The sequence below is a fragment of the Calypte anna genome, chromosome 1 (assembly GCF_003957555.1).
Source record: "Calypte anna isolate BGI_N300 chromosome 1, bCalAnn1_v1.p, whole genome shotgun sequence".
Lineage (NCBI taxonomy): Eukaryota > Metazoa > Chordata > Aves > Apodiformes > Trochilidae > Calypte > Calypte anna.
This window is the reverse complement of record NC_044244.1, coordinates 59,029,974-59,047,987: the sequence shown is the minus strand read 5'-3', so window position 1 is coordinate 59,047,987 and position 18,014 is coordinate 59,029,974. Positions and strand designations below refer to the sequence as shown.

General features: G+C 46.1%; 1 protein-coding gene across 3 annotated transcripts; it reads left to right on the top strand.

Moving 5' to 3' along the window:
- The first annotated feature begins 1,428 nt into the window (after window positions 1–1,428).
- DENND11 (DENN domain containing 11) lies at window positions 1,429–17,934 on the top strand. Of its 3 annotated transcripts, none has more exons than XR_003988669.1 (10): window positions 1,429–1,663; window positions 7,700–7,799; window positions 8,862–9,020; window positions 9,588–9,741; window positions 9,989–10,127; window positions 10,598–10,729; window positions 10,917–11,067; window positions 11,571–11,639; window positions 12,738–13,118; window positions 13,228–17,934. XR_003988669.1 is itself a non-coding variant. In XM_030467281.1 (9 exons), the coding sequence occupies exons 1-9, from the start codon at window positions 1,429–1,431 to the stop codon at window positions 12,931–12,933; spliced, it is 1,335 nt and encodes a 444-aa protein (XP_030323141.1). In that variant the 3' UTR covers window positions 12,934–17,934. The 3 variants fall into 3 exon arrangements, 1 of the variants encoding a protein (XP_030323141.1); XR_003988668.1 differs by having other exon boundaries at window positions 13,185–17,934; XM_030467281.1 differs by having other exon boundaries at window positions 12,738–17,934.
- Window positions 17,935–18,014: the final 80 nt, after the last annotated feature.

The window sequence follows — 18,014 nt, the reverse complement described above, 5'->3', positions numbered from 1 at the left end:
GTCCCATGAGGTTTTTTCACCAAAAGCTGAGAGTTTAGAGGGTGATCTCAGAGCCAGAACTGGCAACATCAGTGCTCCCCACCAGTGGGTGCCCTCCCCACTGTGTCCTCTCCTTTGCGCCGGGGTGGGTGATGCTGGTGCAACTGCACAGCAAAGGGGACAGAGAACAGCGCTGTACCTCAAGTAGCCTATGTGGGTCACAGAGGGATTTTTATTCAGGATTTGTTTCTCCTGCCTGGATTATTGGGGGACAGGCTGACATTCATGCCAGCACCACTGTGGGGATGAGGGAGAGGAGGGAAACGAGATGTTACTTTAGCATCACCAGCACACAAAATAATATTCATCAAAATGATGCTTGGTACTGTCTACATTTGCAGAATCTGGCTTTTCTTTATATAGTAACAAAATATTGTGCAGGATTTGGCTTGGTTTTTTCTCATTACCAGACACCTTCCATGAAAAACTCCATCTGCTAAACACCACCTACTGCAGCTTATAGCTCTGCAAAGTCAACCTGTGCATGGGCTTTGTGAAACAAAAAGCCCACTAAGTGTTGGAGCTGTCTGAAATGATGCTCACAGCAAATGGAAGCTAATGCTATTAAAAAAAAAAAAAAAAAAAAGAGAGAGAGAGAGAGAGAAAAGTCAAAATCCACTGTTGAGGAACCAGGGTGATGAGTTTCTTAATGGCATATTGAACATCCAGCACTGCTCAACAGGAAAAAAGTTAGACAATTAAGGCTGTTATGACAATATCTTCCCTTTAATTGTGGCCTGCCTAATTGGGTAATCCAATTAATCAGAAAGTCCCAGGGAACTAAATTAATCCTAATGACACTTAAGGACATTGGTGGTCGTGTAATGAGGATGGCAATTACACAAAAGTTGGCTACATGTGGATGTCTTGGTCATGCTCGTGTCTCCATCTTTCAGTCTCAAGATGATCCTACCTGTTCCTCTGAAGACTTTCCCATCTTACTCTAGCACATGTATACGTCTGTGTGTACCTATACCCACACACACCACTTCACACTGGATCACTATCATAGAATCATAGAACCATAGAATTGGCTGGGGTGGAAGGGACCACTCCTTGCCCTGTGCTCCTCTGGGAGCTGCCACCGGAGACCACAGAAACAGGGAACCCCTCGCCGGGGAACCCCTTGCCGGCCCTTTGCGGGTGACCCGCTGCAGCAGGTGCAGGGTGACCCTCCTCACCTCCACACCACGACCCCCCAAAAGATGCCCGGAGCCCCTCCCCTCTCCCGTTAGGCCCCACCCCCTATGCCGGACCCCTCCCCTCCCTGCCCCCGCCTTTCCTGCGGAGGGGGCGCGTCCCTCCGTGTCCCCGCCTCCGCGCTGTCCCTGCCCCTCTCCCGCCCCCCGCCGGTGGCCGGTGCGGGGCTCGGCGGGGCTCGGCGCGGCCATGGTGGAGCGCACGGACGAGGCTCCGCTGCTCTTCTGGGCCGAGGGCCCCGCCGTCTCGGCGCCGCCGCCCTCAGCCGAGGCGGGCAGCGGCGGTGTCGGCGGCGGGCGGCGGCTCGGCGGCAGCTGGAGCGCGGCTCCCTGGGGCGGCGCGGAGCCGGCGGGGCCGCCGCGGGCGGAGGCGGAGGAGGACCAGATCGTGGCCGTCTTCGTGGTCACTTTCGATCCCCGCACGGGTGAGAGGCGTTTGGGGGCGGGAGGGCCGGGGCTCGGGGGGCCGGGGCCGGGGCCTGCAGTGGCCGGGCCTGGGGCTCCCGGTGCCGTTAAGATGGATGAGGGCCGGGCTGCGGGTCCCGCGGCGGGCATCCCCCCACCCCTGGGGACCCCTCCCCCGCCGCGTTTGACGACAGCCTCCCCGCAACCCCGGCGGAGAGCGGGAGCCGGGTTGCCCTTTGCCCCCTCTTCGGGGGCAGACCTCTGCTTCGGGGCTGCCAGTCCCCCGCCGTGGCCACCCGAGGAGCCCCGGGCACCAGGGAGTTGCCGAAAATATGTGGGATAAATTACATGTGATCTCCATCCCGCCGAGAAGAACTTCTGCCGGGAGGGAGATGCTGCTCCGGGGAGAGCCCGTGATAGGGGAGGGACGGGCGCAGCTCTACCTGTCCCGCAGCGGGACACGGGACAGGGATTTTGAGGAGGGCACTGGGGCATCCCCTGCACCTCTCAGAGCTTCTCATCCTTGGGCCGAGCCTCTGCCCAGCGCTGCCTGGAGGGCACCAACCTGTTGACATCATCTCAAGAGCATCCTCCTGTCTCTGTGGCGTGGACCTGCCTGCAGCTGTCAGCGATGGATGGGTGGCTCTTGAATCTGGCGGGCGTGCAGGGCATGGTCCCCAGCAGCAGCTCAGCCTTGTGTTTCTTGGTGACCCGTGTCTTTAGAGGCTGGTGTCTGGGGGGATCTTTGGGTCTCTTGGTGCTTTGGAGTGCTGTGGTCCAGGAGGGCAGAGAAGACAGGCAAGGCGATGTATTTTGCACAGTTCAGTGCCATATCCATCTCTCTTGGCACTGTCAGACTTCAGTGTTGTATCAGTTCTTCTTTTAGTGACACAGTAAATTAATTAAGTAAATTACATTTAAGTCTGCAAATCAGAGTTTCAAAAAACATTTAAAATTTGTTTTCTTAGTCCTGCTGCTCTCACAGTATCCACAAAACAGGATGTTACGACACAGCTAGCATCTGCCTGGCATCTCTGAACACAGGTGCTGTGTTCAGGGGTCTGATGTGTCCTGAGAAACATTGTTGGGTCTTTTGGCTGCCTGATGCCAAGCAGGGGTGCAAAGGCAGAAGTGGGCATAGCTGAAAGCCTCAATATGATCAGGATGTTTAGCAAGTAGCTTGGGAAGTGTACGAGCCCATTAGCATCCAGATTGAGGAGCAAGTTCTGCTTTCTTCTGCAGACAGACACTTTCTTAGCCAATCCATAGCAAAAGTACTGGGAAGGAGCTCTGTAAAGTTTGGTGGGGTTCTTCAGTGTAAGAGGGAGGCAATCAACATCAGGCTCAAAAGAAGGCTCTGGTAGTGGAGACTGAATGCCAGGCTTGAACTGAAAATCCCAGGGAAGTAGTGATGAGAATGGAGCTCCAGATGTGATGAACTGTCAGAAATGCACACTGCCAAACAGCATGGCTGCTGTGTCCTGAGACACCACAGGGCTTTCCAGAAGTTACCAGCTTCATTCTGTAAGAGAGACAGTCTAAAAGTCAGAGGCTCTTTGACTCACCAAAATTCAAAATGAGATGGGATGTCATCTTTCCAATAGAAGATGGAAAGGGGAGGTGTTCCTCATAAGTATCCAAAACTTGGAAGAGCCCGTATGATTGCAGCAACAGCAGGTTGTCTTTCAATCAGAGAACATATGCCTTCTACAAAATGGTGAGATTTTCTTGCTTGGCAGAAAGCTGAGCTTTCTCAGGAGTTTGTCTGAACCAGCTGTTGCTTTGAATGAAGTCCAGGGAAAGTTGGGAAACAGCACTTCTCACATCTGATGTGCAGTTAATGCTGGGTGTTACCAGCCTTGGAGTAGTTTGTCAAGTCCAAGAAGACTCAGCAATGTGGATGCTGAAGGTAAGGAGCATGGTGGGACTGTGAGGAACACATCAACAAATGTCAGCTTCACAGGTGAAGGGCAAAGTGCCCTGTGCAGGACGTGGACTTGGAAAATAGGCACAATGGTGTCAACTTGCTAGGGTCAGAAAGAGAATATGGGAATTCCTGGGTCAAACACATCAGGTGGCATGAAGGATTTTTGTAATGTTCCTACCGGTGTTTGATCCTTGTGTGTAACTTAAAGGAGATCATCCAGTCAGTGTTTGAGATGGAAACCTGCTTGATCCTGCCCAGAAAAAGCACAACAGACCTCCTTTGGTAGCTTGCTCAGGCATGTGAAAGGCAGAAGTTGTGGTGGTGGCTGGGAGGGTAGTCATGCCCGGTGAAGTCTGCCTAAATACAGGTGAGAATTGAGTTGAGATGTTTTAGTGTAGGATGAAGTGGTTGCTATGTTGATAAAGAACATAACATCTTTCCTCCAACATTTAGAAGGGCTTGAAGCAGACAGAGAACTCAGTGCATCTAGCAGTTGCATGTGATGAGTTCATGAAGGAAGGTTATGGGCTTGCCAGGCCCTGATGCTCCTGGGACTTTATCACTGCTCTTGTGAGTGGGTGAACATATATCAGCAGTGCTGTCCTCACTTCCAGCAGGATGAACCTTGTGGCACTTGAGAAGGAGCTCTTTCCACCACAACTGCAAAAACAGCCCTTGCACTAATGCAGAAAATGAGCTGTATATTAAAGTGCAGGATGGTGTCAGACTGAGAGCCAACTGTGCCATCATCTCATTGCTCCCTGCTCTTTGGCAGTCCCCTCCTTCAGTGACTGACAAATTGGGAATGCTCAGACACTTCAAAAAGCACAAGCATGAGGTTAGATCAGGTTAAAGAGCACTGTCACAAGGGCTTTAATGAGGCTGCTGAATTGTCTCATGCAGGTGTTTGCTTGGGTAGGGACTAACAGAAGCCCTAATGCTATCTTGGGCAGCAATGGGAACACATCTGGTAGGTGCAGACTTACTTGGTGTTAGGTTTGAGCACATGTGCTTTCCAAGATTTGTATTTGTCTTGGGTAAAACAAGTGAAATAAAATAGAACAACAGTAAGTTTTGCTTTGGCAGGGAGATAAAGATGAAGCAAAGCCCATGGCCACATCAGCTCTGTCAGATGAGAATACGTGAAAAGAGGCTGAACCTTCTTAGCCCTTTTTCTGTGATGGCAATGATGACATGGAGGTTCCACAGGATGGCTTAAAGGGTGATGTGAGTAGTGGAGGGAGATGGAGAGGGAAGAGCCCTAGGGAAGTAATCCATTTTGCACCAGTGAACATGCAAATACCCTGTTTTTCTGTCCTCCATTAAATCCATGCAAGAAACGGAGCCAGTGTGACGGCTGTGTCACATTTTGTGCTTCTCACATCCTGGTACAACATGGTGGCACTGCACAGCTGGGAACCACAGAGATCTTGGAAAACATCTAATGGTGAGGGCCAAGAGATGACCACCAAATACTAGTGCTATGGTGATTTCTGTAAGGATGTGAAAATCCAGGGGAGGGAAAATACAAGTGAAAGAGGGCAAACATCTTTAACTTTGCACACCAGTAACTGAGAGTGCTGGTTCTGACCTGGCCTGGAGCTGGTTCATAGCTCCCAAGAGATCTCCAGATCTGCATATTTGACCTAGCAAAACCACTTGCTTCCTGGGTGACTCTCACTTGGAAAGTTTCCCATGCACATGAGAGCTGCTTTCTGCAGCTATGCTTCCTGTTTTTCTACAATATTGCTCCCTCCTCCAGTTTCTCAGGCAGGCTGGCTGTCATGATTGCATCTGGGTGAAGTCTCTCCTTTGTTTGCTCTCCTGGTTCACCAGGCCAACTTTCTAATCTCTCTTTTTTTTTTTTTTTCCTTTAATCTCCATGTCTGTTCTCTGGCTGCCACGTTGCCTGTACATTCATAGGGCAAGGTGGCATGAGGAGTTGCCAAGAGCACAGGTGTGGGTTGCTTGTGACACATCCCAGAAAAAAAAAAAAAAAGAAAAAGAAAAAGAAAAAGAAAAAAAGACCTGTGTGCTACAGGAGTTTGTTTTGTGGTTGCACATAGGATAAGGATCTGTTTCAAGGCATCTTTTCCTTACTGCTGCAGAACAAGCATTGTTTAGGGCCATGTCCACTTCAACACCTCTGTAGGGGGTGTTATGCCTGACGGAAGCATTTGCAACGAGACTGAACAAAGTCAAACAGTTTCCTTGGCTTGATGGAGCTCTTGGATATTGATCTGTTAATCTATAGGTAACAACCAATAAGCAATTTTCTGCAAGGCAAGACTTAAAAGCGGATCTGACCTTACCCACATTTTTGTGGTGAAGAAGCAACAGTCTTAAAAGCTCTGTCGAGGAAGGGTCTTGTGCCTTTAAAAAGAAAACCAAACACACGCACACACACAAAAAAACCCCAAACAACAGAAGCCAACGTCTATATATAATATGCAAAGCCCACAGGGGGCCGTGCAGGCTGGCATGATGTCACTGCCTTTCTCTGCCAGCCTTTCACACGCCTCAGAGGGGAAGATGCTTTCCAGCAGCTCTCTGGGGTTTGGCCCGTGACTGCGCAGAGCTGTGCCCGGGGTCACGAGGCTGCCACAGCTCCCCAGCCGGCCCGGTTCTACCAGAGAGGTCTGCCCATGGACCACAAGTTGTCAGCTGGATGCAAAACCTTTCCTGTTGCTACACTTCAAGCACTTGGTGGTTTTTTTGGTTGGTTGGTTGGGTTTTTTGGGGTTTTTTTTGTTTGGTTTTTTTTTTTTTTTTTGGAAGTCCTCAGGGCTGGGGGAGGTCTGCTGAGTACAGTGTCTGAGTGAGAAGAAAAATAGCCTATTTAAATGTCAGTAGCTAAGCCCAATTCCTGTGTGAGAGTGCATGCATATGCTTATGCAGCGTGAGTAATATGACACATCAGACAGGCTTCAGAAATGAGGACTTGAATCTAAATATCTCTCAAAGCCTCAGCACAGTGAAAGACCCTTCCAAGTATACACTGTTTCCTTCCAAACCTACACTTTCTGGAAGCACAGCTGGGATGCTCACCCTGAAGGGCGGTGGGAGAGCTGTCCCAGAAGAAGGCATCATCATGGTGCATCCACCATTGCTTTATCCTGAATGCTTGTTTGCTTTGCTGATAAAACAAAGTTGCATTACTTTGAATACTGTTGCTATGTGCCTGCTGATAGAGAACAGGAGGAACCCAGTGAGCAAACCTGGAGCACATCTTGGTGCAGTGGGAATGTCCAGATGAACAAGATAGGCTCTGAATTGCTGGCATAGGAAAGGCTGAGCAGTTCTTATTTTTTTGTACATGGTAAATTTGCCAGGGGCAGGGCAGGGCTTCATCTGCTTTAGGGACTTTTTGTGACTTCTCTTGATACCATCTGTTCCAGGATCAGGCTCCTCTGGTGGCCTTTTCCACTGAACAACTTCATGCTTTCTGGCTGGGTTGGCAGGTGACAACTGTTTGCTAATCTTGATCTAACTTGTAATGTATGTGCTTTTTTTTTTTTTTTTTTTGGTTATTCTAGCATGCACAAACATTTTTGCAGTAGTTGGATCGATTGCTTCTGCTAACTCCTCCTATCTTAAATTAAAATTGAGATGCTCCATGGAGGATTATTGATGATGGGTATACTGGTTTATAGGTTCCTGTTTGACTAGCCCTACCAAACACAGTCAAAGGAGGATGTTGATGGAGGTATGAGCTATCACAGAAATTCATCCTGAAGTGCAGCAGTCTGTACTTTAGATTCTTTTTATATTGGATACTCATATCAACAGCCTGAATGGAACACCATTTATTTCGTAGCTCATCCACTGCCAGGTAGAACTGTAGTTGCTCTGTAATTACCCCTAAGTAGGCTAAATCCATAAAATAGCACTAGTTTTAGAAACAGCTCCAGATGTTCTGCAATATCTGAGTGTTGTGCTGCAACAAGGAACTTTTGCAAGAGATGTGAGGAGCTACTGTCTGTGACAATTTAAGAGTTCAGGAGTTGCATTAGTACATTGTTACTGGCATCCCAGGGATGTAAAGGCAACACCTTGCTGCTGCTGGTGTTGGCCCTTTCAAACTGAGTACTGTTCCCACGTTTACCCAGATAAATTTGCTTCTTTGCAGGCAACATGGTGGAGTGGTGCTTACCCCAAGATATTGATTTGGAAGGTGTGGAATTCAAGTCCATGGCAAGTGGGTCCCACAAAATCCAGTCAGATTTCATGTGAGTATGTCTGAGCTCTATTACTTCTTCCTCTTAGCCATCCATCTGCACCACCATCCCTCAATTCAGAACATGCAGGGGAAAAAAAGAACAGCTATGAAGTTAAGTTCCTGCATAAACATGCTAAGCTGTGTCTAGCAGAGCCAAAGATACTCTTCAGATACTCTCAGCATCAGATCAAATACTGGCTAGCTGTGTGGGCACAACAGCTGTGGCTGTGGAGGTCAGCTGGTGAATGGGCCAGGCCAGCTTCTCTGTGCTGGGCAAATTTTAATGTGTATTGGGCAAATCATACTGCACTGCTGCTACTGGGCCTTCCAGCAGATGCCTGAGATGAAGGAGGAAGAATGCCAGAACTGAAATGGTAAGGATTTCATAAGAGCTGGGCTTAGAAAAAAGGTTCTTAATCCTGCCAGTGCTTTTGGGTCATTTAAATGTTGTGACAAGCAGTCCTTGCTCACCTTCTTCTTCCATAGCTCTTTCCTTCAGTGGAAAGACATAAGCCAGGAACTTTGTGCAATTTCATCCTTTTACTAACCCAGCTGCAATCCAGCAATGCTTTGCAATAAATTGCAGTGTCACTATTCCTTTTGGTCAGGAATAACAGTTACTTTCTCAAAGATGTGAACCTGAACCCCTGCACTCAACTGGAGCATGCTTCAGTGTGCTGGCACTCAAAATATGACTTGGGAGCTAGACTATACTCACAGCTTCATGCACCACAGTCTCTTCTGTCTTGGAAGAAGGATGCTGCACTGACTAGGTTCTGCACCCTCTGTTAGTCTTCCTTCAGAATTCTTCCCCTGCCTGTATTCCTTACCAGCCTGTGATATGGCTGGCAGGGGCTTCAATGGTAGAGGCACTGAGAACTCTTCCCTTAAATGAGAAGCCTAGGACACCAGACACCTGCCTCCAGTCCTTCAGATAGCAGGGTGGGATTTCAGGGTGTTCCCTGAAGAAGGCACTGTGTTCCCAAGTCGGTAGTTTTAGCCATCAGTTACCTTTATTTCTTCCCCTTCCTTCTTTGTAACACTAACCTTTCTGTGAAACATTTGTCCCCAGTTATTTCCGAAAAGGGCTCTGTTTTGGCCTGGCCTGCTTTGCCAACATGCCTGTGGAGAGTGAGTTAGAACGTGGTGCCCGCATGAAGTCTGTGGGGATTCTCTCCCCTTCCTACACCCTGCTGTATAGGTACATGCACTTTCTGGAGAATCAGGTCAGGTAAGTTCCCCTGGGAATGGGACTGGCCACTCCCCACCTCTCCAGAGAGTTCCAGGTTCACAATGGGATGAAAATAAGGAATGGATTAGCAACAGTCTGTTCATTGCTAACAGGCTTGTCAGATGCTATCCAAACCCTACTGATTTTATGGGGATGCAAGTGTCAAGGGGAGAGTTAAGACAAGGAGTTCCCCTTTTCTTCCTTCTGCAAATCATTCTACTAAGGGTTCACAGAAGGCTTCAAAGCCTATGGTGTGATCCTGGCTAGGTGTTGAATGGGCCTGGCATGGAAAACAGAGATGGTAGAAGGGAAAACTGTTTCTACATGAGCTCATTTTATAACAGGATCAGTCCTATACATACATCAGCTTGCTGTCTGCTTCAATCTTGCCCTTGTTTTCTGGATGTACTGATAATTGGTGTTATTGGCTGCTCTCTTGGGCAAATCTGTACAACGGAGACACCCAAGGCTCCTTTGCTGGTTAGGAAAGCAGACACTGGCTGAGGGCAAGACACTAAATACATCTGGAGACACTACAGATCTCCCCTTTTTTCCTTTCCTTTCCAGACACCAGCTGGAGATGCCAGGGCACTACTCTCACCTAGAAGCCTTCTACGATGACAAGAAAGGAGTTCTCCCTGATAGCAAGGGCACCCCTACCTCTCAGCAACCTGTCCACTGGCTGCCATCTATCCACAGATACATGTACCCAGAGATGAAGGTGAGGGGCTCTAAAGCTTGCAGGAATGTGCTTTGTGCTTGCTGGTGCCTTGTACTTCTTTATATAAGCAGACGTTCCAGCACTTTGTAGGCTGCTTTAGGTAAGATTCTGTCACTTGGACTGTTAGAAACTGCAGTTTTCTTTCATGGCTGTGTACTGGTCTTGCTCCCACATTTAGTCTTAGCATCTGTGCATGTGTCCCTGTTTCACCTCTGAGCTGTTTTCTTCCTTTTCCCTCCACCTGCAGATCACACACCCTGCTGGCTGTATGTCTCAGTTCATCAAATTTTTTGGTGAGCAGATCCTTGTCCTCTGGAAGTTTGCCCTGCTGCGCAAGCGCATACTGATATTTTCACCACCCCCAGTTGGAGTTGTCTGCTACAGAGGTATGTTTCCAGGGACACCACAGAGCTCTGATCTAGGAGGCTGAAGCGGTGCAGAGATGCCTGTGGGGACTGGGGGGACAGACATCATGCAGGTCTTCAAAATCCATTGCAACCATTCCCTGTGAAAGCACCATTCAGCTTGTTTTTACCCATTCCTTACAAAATGCTCTTCTTCAGGCTCTCTGGGTAAGGTCATACCTGGCACTGTCCTGTGCTGACAGGAACTCTATTTGACAAGCAGAGTTTTGAATGAACTTGTGGAGTCTAGAACATGGGATTCCTATGGAAGAACTGATTATTTCCTATATAAACAAGATGTCCCCACTTTGAGAAGTTCTGGTGTTCAGGGGCATTTCCAAGCTCTAACCATAGTTTTCATAGAAGTGTTGAGGACAACTGGGTAAGTGAAGTTCAGAATGGCTTGAGGGGAATACTGAAAGCATCTTAGGATGTACTTCTCTTGTCCACAGTGTATTGCTGCTGTTGCCTTGCCAATGTTTCTCTGCCTGGTCTTGGAGGAACTGTGCCAGAGTCCAAACCATTCTTCTATGTGAATGTGGCAGACATAGAAATGCTGGAGACAGAAGTGTCATATGTGGCCTGTAAGTATGATGGATCAGGTCTGACGTGTTTCACTTAAGGCTGCAAAATGTCTTGAGACACCAGACTGGAATAAAACTGATGAAAAATAGGATGTGCGTGGAATGACTAACTATGAAAGCAAGACAGAACAGCTGATCTGCTGGGAAAGCAACATTCTGCTCTGAAAATTTTCTCTGATTTTGGCAGGTACAACAGAAAAGATCTTTGAGGAGAAACGGGACCTGTATGATGTTTATGTGGACAACCAGAATGTGAAGACACATCATGAGCATCTGCAACCACTCCTGAAAATTAACAACGCTGACAAGGAGAAGTACCGACGTCTCAATGACCAGAGGTAATAATAACAGTAATTTGGGTGGTCCTGGTCTTGACAGGAGAGCAGTGCAATGTGGGATAAAAATGTGCTCCTTTATACTTTCCTTCTTGTCTTAGTATTTTCAAAGCTTTCCACTGCTTCAGCTTATCTCTGAGATTCTGGTTTCACTACAGCTGACTGGTAGGAGAACCACTGGACACTCTGCATACATACATACATACATACATGCATACATACAGCTGCGCTGCTAGCAAGCTGATGGAGCAGATAGAAGGCAAGAACCAGAGGTAGTAACTCACTATTGGCTCAACCACTGATCTACAGAAGAGCTGAAAACACAACCTGATTTCTAGTCCAGTGTCTTCTAAATACTACCCTGTTGCCTGGTATCAGGGCAAAGGTGTTAGTCTGATTGCCCCCCAAGAAACGGCTGTGATGGTTTTAGTTGTAACCCTTTTCTTCTTAAAATGTTCTGAGGTTCACTGTAGGTATGTGCATTTAATCTGTCTCCCTTCTCTCAGGCAGATGTTAATGTATTCTCAAGAAGTGGGTGAGGATTGTAGCTCCTGTGAAGAGGACCTTTTCATCTTGTGAGTGGCTACCTCTAATACTTAGTTGGTTACTGTCAGATTTAGGGAGCCTGTTTCATTGATTTTATGCTGCACTAGTTTGGCATATCAGGAAACATCATGGTTAACATAATTCCATACACTCACCTCTCTTCCTCTAGAGATCCAAGAACCAAACCATGTCTTCAGATCATCTTCCTTTCAATTTGACGAGCCAAATGCAGCTGTGTTACTCTCCACTGGTCTCTTAAGTGCTAGTAGGGAGAAGGGAATTTTAAAAACAATTAGAAACTCAAAAAAAACCCTGCTGTTTTTTAAAACATAAGCACCCTAAGACTTTTCATGCCAGGACATTTGGCTCAGGGACAGTGTGGGAAGCAGGGACTGTACTGTGCTGGGGGAGGTACAGATAAGACCTGCATGTGAAGGATTGGCCTGGTGATGTGGCTGGCTTTGTACCTGGCAAACAAAGGAACCAGAACTGGGTGTAGAGTATGAGGCATGGCATGAGATGGAAACCACACCTTTACCACCTCCAGTGCCTGTTGCTATTGTTCACAGCCTGCAGCAGGTGAGAAGTAATGGGATGAAACTGTGTGAAGGGCTGTGGGGGCAGAGCTGTTCACTGAACTGCACAAAGGTAGTAAGAGCTCTTTCTGAACAGCCTGGCATATTTCTAGGAAAGCAGTAGGTAAAAAATAGCCCTCACAGCCGTGTTCTACTCCAGTAACAGAGAATTTATTTACTCAGTGGTTTACTAGATGGATGACAACACCATTTCCTTCTTTGCATTATGGGAGCTATAGGTCTGACGGGAGCCCCTTGGTCACCACAAAGTACACATTAGCTGATAACATACCTCACTTCTGAAGAGTGACATTCCTACCACAAATGAGCCAGAGCAAAGCATTTTGTAAATTAAAAGTAACTGCTTTACCTTGTTTATTCTGCATCATCCATAGGGTGGATGGAAAGCTACTACAGCATCACCTAAGAAGGTGGGATCCATGATTGAAGGGGATTAAATGCAGTTCTGAGGTTCTGTTACCTGCTGGGTCAATTTGCTGCCTTTTTTGGGGGTCTGATGCCATCATCATCTTAGCTGGCTTTATCCCGTAGGTTTTTCATGGAGCAGAACAACCGCATATTCCAGACACTGATGGAGGTGTCAGCCAGCCAGGACAAGACACTGACTGCTGACCACGCACGAGGCATGGGCCTGGATCCCCAAGGGGATCGAAGTTTCCTTATGGACCTGCTGGAAGTTTATGGCATCGATGTGATGCTAGTCATTGACAACCCCTGCTGCACTTAAACCAAGGGCAGGAGAGATGAGAAGCAAAGACCACTTTTTTTAAGACTACCAGACATTGCTTAGGAGGATCACTGGAACTCACCACAGCCACTGGACAGATCTCACTTTATTTAATAACTTTATATGGAGAGTATTTATAATTTTAAACCAAAATGTGATGCTATTTTCTCCCCTTCAACTTCGCAGTGAGTACCTGTTCCAGTCTTTTTTGATTATTTGTTTTGCCTCCCTTTCTCTTTTATTTGTAGTAGGTTGTTTTTCTTGTTTTTGTTTTTGTTGTTTTGTTTTGTTTAGACAGGACCAGTGGCTCCTTTGCACCAATCCTGACTGTTGCCAGTGATTATCTAGGTTTTGGCCTAGCCTGGATCCCTGAGGGCTGAAGACTTCAAGAAAGCACTTTGTCCAATGTGGACCAGTGTGAAAGGCTGTAGCTGAGGTCTTATGACTTGACTGGAAAACTTTTTCTACCATCCCCTTTTCCACCTGGGGACTGAAGACAGCTTCAGCACAGGCTCTTAGTGGCCCAGTCTTATAAAACATCTGTTCAACCATGTTTATTGGTGGGGACAGTTAAAGCAATGATAAAAAACCAGAACTACTTTAAACATCCCTCACCCAGCTTATAGCAGCTGAGTTAGAAGAAAGCCACCTTTTGTCTTTAGTGGCAGAAGCAAATTTGGGATAAAGGGGGTGTTATGGGATCTTATGACATTGCTTCCTGGAGCAGCATGGTTTCACTTCCAGCATCTGAGGTGGTATAAACTGGCAGAGATGCTGCCTACCTATCTCATAGCTGCAGAAGAGCACCATGGCTACATACTCCCTCCTACCACTTCCTTTGGTTTTCAGTTGCATCACACCCGCTGTTTTGGTTTAAAATATTCAAACCAGCAAGATGGTCTCTCATTTAACAGGGACCAACATCACTGAGCCACCTTGCAGTTGTTATGCTCTCCAGCCTCAGCTCAGGTGGTGCTGGGCTGGATTGGGCTGAATAAGTATGCTTGAACTAATGTCACCAGCTCTTCCTTTGTAGCAGATGGTACTTGTCACTCCTTTGCTTTAACGATGTCTGCTGATCCTCCTTCTCTGTAGCAGCCTTCAGCAGTGCCTGCTGCTGTCCTTGGCTTTCAGTGTGAGACAGAGAGCAGTATGTGACCTTCCAGCTGGAACAATTTTGCAGTTTACAGGAGATTCCCTTGGAGTTCAGTGTTCCTAACTGGCTCAGCTGCAATGGAGCAATGTCTAACAGCAAGCCTTTTTTTTTTTTTCTTGGGCAGAGATGATGTAGAGCCAGATAAACAGTGTTTTTTATTCTTGTGCTGTGGAAAGATTAGGATTCAGTGCATGCAGGACCAGTGGTTACCTCCAGTAAGGCTGTCCTTATAAAGAGTGATTTCTTTGCCATGCAAAATTCGAGAATGTTACTGTGGGTTCTAAGTGTGCCATACTGCTTTTCCCAAAATCCTTCAGCCAGTAGCACTGGCTTTAAGCTAACTGTTCTTCCTGAATTGTGGCTGTAGCTACTTAGCTGCTGCTCCTACCATAATAGACTTCCACAACTTTGGAGCCTTTCTACAGTTTGCAGAAATGCAAAATGTAGCTGATATATCAATTTATCCAAAAATTGTATAGGATGAAACAGAACCTGAACCACCGAAGTATCACCTGCTAATTCTTTCTAAAAGAGGTGAAGCAAATGTTCTCCATAGAGACCTTCTGTGGATTGTCTTCCTCTGGAAAGAAGGAGGCTGCTGCATCCTGTTTTTTCTTCAAGGCTGTCTTCAGCAAAGGGGCAGTTTTGCTTGCTGTGGATTTGGAGGCTTTAGGACTGGGGGCCTTTCAGGGTTTATTACACAGTTAACTGGTATGAGCTTCAGCATATTATGTGCCTGTGATCTGCCTGTCTCTCAGCAGTTGTTTCTCCCTTCCTGCTTTTTGATTTTGGCTTTGGATGTTTCTGTACAGGAGAAAACATTCTGCTGCTTGTTTTGCCAGTTCTTCACAACTCTAATGTAATCATCCTGAGAGGGCTGGGGGGGGAAAAATGGAGAAAGATGAAAACACAGAGCTAAATATAATTTAATGGAAAAACCAGTCTCTTCCTTTAGAAAAGGCTTTGTTTTTAAATTGACACCTGTAGTATTAAAAAAATGACCAGTTTCAACATGCTATCTGTGGTGCTGATCCCTGAGGAAGTATTGCTGGCAATTACTTAACTTTCTTCAGAGACATAAAAATAGGAACTGAAACCAGTTTGAAGCAATTCTTTCTCTCACTTTCTGAAGCCTGGCTATATAGTTGTCAGCTGTTAATGATTCTGTTGTCTTTGGTGTCAGTAGCTCTTTTGCTGAACTAAATAGAAACAAACCTTTAAATTGCCACTGAAATTTTACAGCCCCTGCAGAAAGTTTCTAACATCCTGTTTTAGAGAGCTATGTTCACAAGCTGTCAGAATATCAGGTCTACTAGACAGCAGTGCTAAAACCCACTGAGGAGAACCTCCTGGAATTACTAATTGGCATTTATTAAACCTCTGCTTCCCAGAAACTAAGTCTTCAGCTCCTAGCAGTGGTGTGGGTGCAGAAGCATTAAAGCAAGCAGATTACTGTAAAAGTAGCATCCATCCTACATCCCAGCTGGATGGCTACAGCCTGTTTTGTAATATTGGTTCTCCACAGCCTCTCTTAGCAGGTGACTGATACAAAAGACAAAAAGCAGAACAAAAAAGATTCCTCTATCCTAAACCTCCCTTGTTTGATTTGGTGCAAAAGAACTTTCCACCTGCACTCTCCTTTTCTAATAGACATTGCTTTTATTGTGTGGAAAATCTTTGATAAATAGGTATATAACATAAACAGATGTCTACAGCTTGAGCCTTGAGGGCTTGTTCAGCAGGCTGTTTTTGTTTGGAACCAACTTCAGTGACTCTTGTATTTCTGGGAAATAATATAATTCAAGGTAAAACAGTTAAGTGCATACATTTAAAATCCCCTCCTTAGCACTTTACAGTTGCTTTTTAGAAAACTAGCATCTGGAAGCGAGACAGCTGCTTGGTGTGTTTTGAATTAAAAGTGGGAGGAAAGTGTGGCATAGGTAGGATATTGTCAGTTATTGCAAAACCATCTCCATTTGCAGTACTTTGCCTTTACAGTGGTGCCTTTGATTTCTTTGGTGTGATGTCTCTGGTCAGTTGCTTGTGATCAGAGCCCAGGCTGAATGGTGGTTAAAGCAACCATGTGTATGTCCTGTGCCCCTTGTGACATTCAAGACACAGCACAGAGTGGCTATAGTGGCACATAGGTTCACAGCTGGTATTTGCTGGAGTTCAAACAGGACAGCAAAAGCTTCATAGTTGCATTTTAACCTCCAGTTGCACTAGAAATGTATAATCAAGTAATGAATTACTACTACTTGTGGTATCTGGACTGGAAGGTGAAGCTTGGGAGAGAACTCAAAGCCAGGTTTTCAGTCCTAGTGAACAAGGGATATCATGCCAGACATTTAAATCATGCAAAAGTCTTCCCTCTGCAAAGTTAGGCCAAGCTGCTTGGAGTCAAGTACAACCAAGAACTATAATGGATTCCAGGAGAAAGGCATTTTACTAACTTAGAGTTCAGACTTGTCTTAGAGACATGCCAAGACCTTCTTTTCTAGCATATAGGGAGTAATTATTCTGATGTGTGTTAGAGCTAATGGTGATTTCTGTCACAGATGACCTTGCCTGTCCAGCATTCTTAAGAGCAGAAGAAAGTTCCATCATCTTTTCAAAGGAAAGTAGCTTACTGTGCAGTTCATTCTGCAAAGCAGTGCTATTGTAATACTTCTCCCATTTTAAGAACTGCCCAAGTTAGGTGGCAAAAAACTAGGAGTAGCTGTGGCCCTCGTGCAAGCCACAGGCATGCTTTCCTCTGGGAGGAGGAAGAGCAAGAGTGCTCTGTCCTACTGCAAAAGTCTAGGTACAAACCATGGATACTAACCTAAATTCTCTCAGCACAGCTATTACTTCTAAGTTAGCTGCTGTCTCCTTTCTGCCCCTCTCTGAGGCCAGAGGTCTAGTCAGTATGGGAGAAGACAACACAATTTTTGGGGGAGGGAGTGGAATGTACTGACTTAGTATGCTATGTCTGTCTAAAACAGAGGGTACTAAATGCCTGTGAACCAGGATTTTGGGTCCTGGTTAATGCAATGTGCCATTCTAGTGGGAATGTTTAATTGTGGTTAAAATAAACCAGATGTCTTGGGCTGGTTTGTCATTGGGTTGTTATCCTTCCTTTTTATTTATGTTTATTTATTTTAAGCCCTTCTAGAATGGATTGAGTCGAAGCAGGTAAGGTGTTTTCATGAGTGGAACCTAGGATTCTACTCCTCCTTTCCATCTTAAAAGTTTCTTACAAAGAAAGTTGTCTTGCTGTCAGACAGAAGCATGAGAATTGAGTCCTTTCCTCAGCACTGCAGATAAAATAAGCAGGGGCTGAACCTGTTGTGTAATGGTTTCCTCACACCTCCCCTCTGAATGTTGCAATTCAGAGGCCTAGAGCCACCCCACACTGGAAGACCTCTGAACTGCAGAGGAAGGAGAAGAATGATGTGAATGGTATTTATACAAGCTACTCAACTTTTGATGATACATGAATATTTAAATAACAGCCTGTGTCTCATATGTACCTTGGTACTTCAAGATCAGAACAGCATTAAGAATACCAGTTCTGAAGGGAGCTCTGGGTTACCCTCAAGCAAGGCATCACATTGCAGAGGGAGTGGTGGATCTCATATTATGGAAGAGAATTAGTTTTTTTCCCTGTAAAATGGTACAGATGAACCAGAATCTAGTTTTTATCATCTTGTCCCTTGCAACAGGCTGGTTGTAGTTCTAACAGCTCTGATGTTGTTTGCATCTTGCAGATGTATGGTTGCTCCCATAGGCCTGTGGCTGTGTAGAGAAACTGCTTACTAAAACATGGGTATTTTTTAATACAATTAAAGCTTACCTTTTTGAAATGGCTGCTGCCTTGTCTTTCCTGCCACTTGAGAAAAATAATCATTGCTGATTTTATTACAGAAGCATCAGCTTGAGGAGA